We start from the raw sequence: 8,317 nt of genomic DNA on the forward strand, positions 1-8,317 counted from the left end.
TCCATTTCCATTTGTTATTTTCAAAAGAGAAATACTGTCATGGATGTTTACAGAGCAGAGGTCACCTTTTTTTAATTCCAATGGGAGAGATGGACTTTTGTTTGTCTTTTTTATTATAATTTTTTGCTGTATTGTTGGTTACTGTGTTATTTCTGTTTCAAAAGCCAGCAATAAATAACACTTTAATATCTAAAGAGTGTTCATGTGATTTTATACATTAGTAATGTTGGGAAATGAATATAAATGCATAACAATCGTCATAATCGTAAAACCGTGATTATTCCTCAGACAATAATCGTACCAACAAAATCTATAATCGTTGCATCCCTAGTCAGCACGGAAAAACTCTCTCTCCAAAATGATATATTCCCATTATAATACTTGATGTGTAGATAAAGGTCTGGGGATTCGCATAAAATGACATATTGCTGGAGTTCATTGCTCTCTCATTTCTCTTCTCTTTGTTTGAACCGTGTGGAGTGCAGACCTCTGTGACTTATGTTGCTTCAAGCACATCATTCTGCACCCTAGATGTGCATAAGAGCTTTGTGCCGCTCTGTTTGAAGCGTTTCACATCATCAAAGTTTTTCACACAGAAAGATTATTAGAAGCTTTTATTTTTCTCATGATTTCTATCTTATTTTCATGAATGTATTTTGTAAGAATACAAATAGTTAACAGAATAAACATGTTTAAATTGTATAATGTGCACCAAAGATTTTTTTTTCCAAGATATTATTTTAGCTGCTAAATTATACAGTCAGCTAGTTTAATTTCATAGCTTATATATTTTTACTCAAATGTAGTTTTTCTCTGTAATGAGGAAGTGAGTATTTAGTGGACTGTGTTTAACAAAGGGTTTAAAAAAAGAGTGACCATTACTTCCACAAACAGTATTGATATTCTGAAGTGGTGTAGAAAAAAAAAATAGCGCTGGTGTTGGATCAGTATTGGCCAATTCTTAGAATTTGGAATACTCTATGTAATCTTACACTGCAAAACAATAACTCAAAAAAGACTAAAAGATAACATCATAATTATTTACGGAACCCTTAAATGAATCACAATTATATAATGAAAGCCATAAAAAAAAAAAAAAAACAGCCAATTAGGCTAATCGTGATAATCGTCATAATCGCCAAAGCCCTAAAACAGACAATTAATCACAATAACCGTGACTACTTTTAGACAATTAATCGTCAGCTAGATTTCATAATCGTGACAGCCCTAGCGGACACCAAAATGGGACCTCTTGTCTTTCTTTAGTTTCCAGTCTTTCATTTGAGCTTGTCGCAAAGTAATGTCTATGAAGACAATACAAAAAAAAAACTATAGGTACTGACTTATTTGCATTGGGCTAAAGATTATGAACATCACCAAAGCCATTGTTTTCTAGTCAGAGATTCTTAACAAAATTATGTAAAGAAAACGTCATAAAGGGGGGGGGGGAATTAGCAGCACATAAAATACATTGCTAAAAATAAAAAGTATTTTTTCTGAGGTGGAAACATTTGACAGAAAGCATATATAATGCTGAGGCCCTGATTTGTTGACAATCCAGGCAAATTCCAAATGTTCTCTGTAATGGCAAATAAAATTATCTGGATCCAAGTTATTAGCTTAAAGTGAGGCACTAACAAATGACTTAAATCACGTCTAAATAGATGAGACTGACATATTGAGGTGAAGTCAACAAAAGTTTTCCAGGAAGCTTCCAAGAAGGTGGCAAACTTGTCAAACAAGTATTATACAACACACTGCCAGATGATGTCCACTTAAAGGGGTCATATGATGCTTTTTAAAGATCATTATTTTGTGTGCTCAGTGGACCCTGGCCAAAGATTAGACATCCCTTAAATTAGTACTTGCTGGGTAACTAATATTAGTATAAGATGCCTTATACAATTTGTTGATTTAAAAGGACTCAGAATAGATACAAGAAATTACAGAATATTTCTCACCCTTCGCTGTTCTTGTGGTGATGGTGTTTTTTTCTGTATTTATTTTCTCTCTCGCTGCTGTTTGAGTCTCGTCTGTGTCTCTTTCTGTTCTCCATTCTCTCCTCTCTCAGCCAGGGAGAGCGCAATCTTATCGGTCTCATCTGATAAAACAAGCATAATACAAATAAATAACATTTATATTAAGTACACGTACTATATCCACGGAATCTGTATAATATATAGGACAGGATCCACAAATACAGTGGCCTCTTTGTTCTAACACCTCGTGTCATCGAAGTGTTTGCCCGATGCAAATTATTCTCTTTAGGAAGTTTAAAAATGGTTAGAAGATAACAATAAACGAAACCCATTTAGACAATAAAATGCATTTTGTGAGACTTACTGCACGGTTACGATTAATAAAACACACTGCAAGTTAGTAGCGACGTCGTTAACGCGTTTAGGTGATAAAATAAAAAGAAGCTACTACATTGTGTGAGTGAAGTAATTAGCGAATACGTAAATCATTACTTTACCTGGCTTAAGAAAGTCCTCTAAATAATAGCAGTTCTCGATGATAAACGAATTTATTTCCTCCGTCTTCTCTGTTGTCTTTGGTGTGGTTCAAAATGGCGTCCGTCGAGCTGGAACGTTCGAGATTCGAACTAGTCCGTTACGTCATCGGCTCTGGGGCGCGCGAGAAACTAGTGCTGGGCTGTGTACTGTAACTGTACGTTGACCTGGTCCTTAAAGTAAACAAGAGGAACATCTAGCCTAAACATTACACGAGATGTTGTGCCTTAAAATAAGGGTAACCCTAACCTGTTAGCCCAATATATTTTCTTTTCTATTCTTTCTTTGTGTTTTTTGAAAAACATTATGAATTTATTGCATTGAATTAGAGAAATTACTTGTTCCTTGCCCTTTGTGGGGTTTTTTTTATTTCCAATCACCTATAATTGTCTCAGCTCTATGCAATAGTATTATATTTTATTGCTATATATATATATATATATATATATATATATATATATTAAATTAAATAAAACAATGAATATACAGTTTGTACAGTATAAAAACCATTACGCCTATGGAGAGTCCCCATAAACCATAAAAACAAACCTGTGTGTGTGTGTGTGTGTGTGTACTTGTTTATGCTACATTAATTTGTAGCAAAAACAAGTATATATGACCAAATATCCCCATTCCCCACAAGGATAGTAAACCCTGAAATTTTTGACATTGTGGGGACCGACCTGCAGTGTGTCTGTTAGCTAAAAATCATGATGAATATTAATTTAACCAACACTTTACTCATATATCATAGAATCAATCAAATTATTATATATTATTATTTACATATGTATATTAATAGGCTATATTAACATTTTATTAATATTTCAAGTATGGTAGGCTATTTTGAGCAGTCTATATTTAAGCAATACTATAGTATTTTAACTATAACAAGAAAAAAAGAAAACATTATTATTTTGTTATTGTATTGTTTGTGTAATTTAACCAGTTGTCATTTGTTTACTGGTTCACTGTATATTTATCTTGGAGTTGCTAATGTTAATATGCATATATTCAGGGATGGGCAGTATTTATGATGCATGTATTTCAAATATAAAATAGAATTTTGTCATTTGTATTTGATAGGGTTGATGAAAATGGCTTCATATTTTGTATCAAAATACTTTAGTGTTTTGTATTTTTGTAGTTTTAAAATACTGTAAAATGTCTACACGATGACGTCATAAAAATGTGGCCTCTAATTGGTGCCTACTCAGTAGTTTGACCCGACTTGTTACTACACTATTAATGTGTATGTGTCCTCTACTTCTATGGCTCTCGATAGATTTAGTGGTCGGAGTTGGGTTAATACTCCTTGACAAGTTCTGTTGCTACATTCTGAATACGTTTCTGGCTACATTTAAAATCAAAACATATTGATCATTTAATAATTGTTGAAATGCTAAAATGTTTGTTTTCAACTTCCGAATAGGTGTCCAATGATTGATAAATAAATATTTGATTGCTGAATATTGTACCCTAATTGAAGTAGCTGTTTAGTAGGATCATGATATTGACTGCCTGACACAGTATATTTTTATATTTATGATTAACAGTCAAATGATTAATTAGTTAGAGACTAGTTGCTATGAATACAGATGCCATCCGTTGTCTTCTTATGAATGACTTGTTTATCATTGAATCAGTGTTGCTGGTGCAAAATATAGGTCTAACTAAATTAGGAAACAATTATGAGTCATTCGCAAACGTTAAACTGTTGCTTACTTTAAAACTAACCTTCATCTGGGAGATCACAGGGATATGTGAATATTTAATCTGTTAGCTGGTTGAATATGCAGAGAAAAGCTGCTGTCAAACATTGTTTACTTAATCACCTGAGTCAGTGTAATGGTGAAGAGATAGATCAAATAGGCCAACTGATGGAAGGTTTGCGAAGAAATTTCATGCTACCTTGTAAAAGTATTTTTTAGTATTTTTTAAATACAAAAATACAGTAGTTTATTTTGATACACTTAAAATGAAGGTATTTGGTATTTTATTTCAAAATACATTTTGATGTATCTTTGCCCAACCCTGCATATATTAATGTAAAAAAATAACCACTTGAGCCTATACCAGGGGTGGCGAACGTCAGTCCTGGAGAGCCGCAGCCCTGCAGAGTTTTGCTTCAACCCTAATCAAACACACCTGAACAAGCTAATCAAGGTCTGAAGGGTTGCTAGAAAGCTACAGGCAGTTGAGTTTTAATTAGGGTTGGAGCTGAACTCTGCAGGGCTGCGGCTCTCCAGGACCGGAGTTCGCCACCGCTGGCCTATACTCTACAACAACTTTACACCATTTTAGCAACTTGTAACTTATACACCCGTTGCAAACATGCTATTTTTATGATTGTACAACACAGGGAACATTGAACAATGTAAGTCCCTCTAGTCTTTGGTAAGACATACCATAGATTTGTATACATACATACATATATGAGACAGCCCCTCAGGGGAACACAAGTTTAAAAAAAAACGAACGAGACAAACAGGTAGCAGATAAAAACATAATGAATAATACATTAAAACACATACGAATTTATTAACATTAACAATAAAATATGGGAGCTTAAAAATAAGTTGTTTGAAGTTGTCTGTAATCTACACACTAGATGGCAGTAAACTGTTCACATTAGGTATCTCACACGAGAACACGGACTGAAGAAGAGGGTTCACCCTCAAGAGTTTTGCTTCCGGTGTGCTTTTTCCTTTTCCTCTTGCCACAGTGTGAGAGATATAGGGGGACTCGGCCCTCCGACAAAATCCAACCCCATCCACCTTTATAGGTGATTGTTTCCTGCGCCAAAATGACCGAGCAGATGACAGTGAGGGGGACCCTCAAGGGTCATAGTGGATGGGTCACCCAAATCGCCACCACACCCCAGTTTCCCGACATGATTCTGTCCGCGTCCCGGGGTAAGTGTCCTCAGAGCCGCGCCTGGAGCCCAATGAATATCCGCCGGATACACGAGCCCTTAAACTCACACTGAAGAATAAGTCCATTCAGCTCTTCTGTATAAGACTGATATTTTGCACTATCGAGTCCTAGCTTATGGTTAAACAGATGTTAATAATGCAGCATTGGTGAATGGTAGTAACCGGTCTAGGGAGCGGGATGCCTCCAGCTGTCAGAATTATAGTGCAAATAAAAGCTTACAGAACTGTTAGGTGATCTTCTGTTGTCCACCTTGCAGACAAGACCATCATCATGTGGAAGCTGACCCGTGATGAGACCAACTATGGCATCCCCCAGCGTGCTCTGAAGGGCCATTCCCACTTTGTAAGTGATGTTGTGATCTCGTCTGATGGTCAGTTCGCCCTGTCTGGCTCCTGGGACAGCACCCTGCGCCTGTGGGATCTGACAACGTGAGTATTTGGAGGGACAGGGCAGTCATTCAAGATCTGTTCCACTGGTTTTGAAGTGGTGATGAAACTCAAATGCTATCTGTGTCACTGTGATGATAAAGAGGCTGTTTCTGAACTTAAAACTCTTAGTAGCCCAATGAATGCGCTTGTGTATGTCGGGAGTTTTCAATCTGTTAGATGCCACAGACCCCCAAATATGATCATCCTAGATGCCAGGTAGATAGATGCCATCATCTTCGTGTGACTATATATAGTCTTGTATAAAGGCCTTGTTTATACTGTGAAAAATGTATATTATGAATGTCTAAATATTATTTGGCAAACATTTTGTTCTGTTACTTTTTTTCCCTACTTGGCATATAACTGTATAGTATTTGTTGAAGGGCAAAGAACCACCAAAATATAAATATTGTCTGTATAACCTGTCTGTGAACATTTTTTTTGGTCTGCCCAATTTTTGTCATGAGGAGACAATTAAAAATAAACTTTGAAAGACTTCCACAAGATGGATGCAGAAAAACTTTTACAATTGCGATCACAAGTATTTATGTATATACAAAATGTAGTCTTTAGAATTTTGAAGTATTTGTATTTATTGTCTTGTTTGTGAAATAGCCTGTTATGGTAAAACCAACTTTATAGTCACAATAATTCCATACCATCATTTGTCTGGAGTGTCCGATCAGATTAAAAAACATAGTTTGCACCGTTACATCTTGATGTCAGATTAAACTGAATTTGTCCGGTTTTCTCACCCAGTGGCACTACAACCCGCCGTTTTGTTGGACACACTAAGGATGTTCTGAGCGTGGCTTTCTCTGCTGACAACCGTCAGATCGTGTCTGGATCCAGAGACAAGACCATCAAGCTGTGGAACACCCTGGGAGTCTGCAAGTACACCATCCAGGTAGGCCTCTAAATGCTCTTTATACAAGTTTAGTGCTCACTTTATGGAGAGTTTGTAAGTGGACGTAGTCTTTGACCGTCTAACATAAACGGAAAATTTCATCAGGGTTTTCTTTGGGGTCCCGGAAAATCCTAATGGTCTTAAATTCAGTCTGATTAAATTTAAGGTCATTAAGTCTTCATAAATATGGTATAACACATCTTGTCATTTTAAGAGGTCTTAAATGTGTGGACTGGAATCTCGATATGGCCTAATGTGATTGTTAAAGTTAAATGGAATCGTTGTATGTTTCAAAGTAAAAAAAAAAAAAGATCTTTAAAAACATCATATCAGCAAAATCCAATATTGATTAACCTCTACCAAGGGTTATTATAGTTGACTAAAAAAACATAATTGTTGCTTGAAATAAACATTAACTGAAAAACTTGCTTTAAAATACAAACTTATTTTAATACATCAACTCAAAATATTAAAATAGTACCTCAATGACATTAAAAGTAAACTGCCTTTAACTATTGCTATTAACTCTATTGCTCATTTTCAATGTGTATATGGAATAATAATTAAAAAAAAAACTTGGTTAGCTTTTAAATGTGTGCCTGTTTAAGTGAAAGAATCTGACATGCATTTTTTTATTTAGAGGTTGTATTGGTATGTACATGCAGTATTTAATTTGTGCATATCATAAAGAAAAAAAAAGTGTTTTAAATGTGTGCCTGTTTAAGTGAAAGAATCTGACATGCATTTTTTTTATTTAGAGGTTGTATTGGTATGTACATGCAGTATTTAATTTGTGCATATCATAAAGTCGTGGCCTAATGGTTAGAGAGTCGGACTCGTAACCCAAAGGTTGTGGGTTCGAGTCTCGTACCGGCAGGGGTTGTAGGTGGGGGGGGGGAATGTACAGCGCTCTCTCCCCCCCTCAATACCACGACTGAGGTGCGCTTGAGCAAGGCACCGAGCCCCCAACTGCTCCCCGGGCGCTGCAGCAAAAAAATGGCTGCCCACTGCTCCGGGTGTGTGTGTGTGTTAACTGCTGTGTGTGTGCGCTTTGGATGGGTAAATGCAGAGCACTAATTCTGAGTATGGGTCACCATACTTGGCCACATGTCACGTCACACTTTAAAAAAAGTCTTTAATATTAAAAATGTTTATGTAAAATGTTTAGTTTGTGCTGTTCTGAAACCCTTTATTTTGACTTGTCCACAGGATGACAGCCACACTGAATGGGTGTCCTGCGTGCGTTTCTCTCCCAACAGCAACAACCCCATCATTGTGTCCTGCGGGTGGGACAAAATGGTCAAGGTGAGACCTTTGTCTGTACCTTAATGGAAACTAGAACAGTCGCTCTGTGTTTTTGTAATAATTTTACCCTGTGATTAAACAAATCCACATTCATATTGTCTGAGCTCTTGGGCTCTGATGACAAGTCCTGCAATTATGATGGGTAACGGATTGAGACCAACAAAGTGAACAACTTAATCTGGGCAACTTGCATGGATTGCCTGTATATTTGCTAATGCAGACAGTTT

At 36.2% G+C, this 8,317-nt stretch overlaps 2 protein-coding genes across 3 annotated transcripts in view; one reads left to right on the top strand and one right to left on the bottom strand.

Annotated features, from left to right (window-relative positions):
- LOC107587077 (dual specificity protein kinase CLK4-like) overlaps window positions 1–2,619 on the bottom strand; it is a 17,878-nt gene extending 15,259 nt beyond the window's left edge. Inside the window, exons 1-2 of one of the 2 annotated variants that reach the window (XM_016274702.1) lie at window positions 2,477–2,619; window positions 1,962–2,101 (exon numbers count right to left, since the gene is read on the bottom strand). In XM_016274702.1, coding sequence (XP_016130188.1) covers window positions 1,962–2,101 — 140 coding nt within the window. In that variant the 5' untranslated portion in view covers window positions 2,477–2,619. The remainder of the gene's footprint in view (window positions 1–1,961; window positions 2,102–2,476) is intronic. The other variant, XM_016274703.1, reaches the window with a different exon arrangement.
- A 2,575-nt stretch (window positions 2,620–5,194) lies between these two features.
- LOC107587078 (guanine nucleotide-binding protein subunit beta-2-like 1) overlaps window positions 5,195–8,317 on the top strand; it is a 5,603-nt gene continuing 2,480 nt past the window's right edge. Inside the window, exons 1-4 of the mRNA XM_016274704.1 lie at window positions 5,195–5,428; window positions 5,707–5,878; window positions 6,638–6,785; window positions 7,995–8,090. Coding sequence (XP_016130190.1) covers window positions 5,320–5,428; window positions 5,707–5,878; window positions 6,638–6,785; window positions 7,995–8,090 — 525 coding nt within the window. The 5' untranslated portion in view covers window positions 5,195–5,319. The remainder of the gene's footprint in view (window positions 5,429–5,706; window positions 5,879–6,637; window positions 6,786–7,994; window positions 8,091–8,317) is intronic.

The sequence above is a fragment of the Sinocyclocheilus grahami genome, unplaced genomic scaffold (assembly GCF_001515645.1).
Source record: "Sinocyclocheilus grahami isolate Dianchi unplaced genomic scaffold, SAMN03320097.WGS_v1.1 scaffold89.1, whole genome shotgun sequence".
NCBI lineage: Eukaryota > Metazoa > Chordata > Actinopteri > Cypriniformes > Cyprinidae > Sinocyclocheilus > Sinocyclocheilus grahami.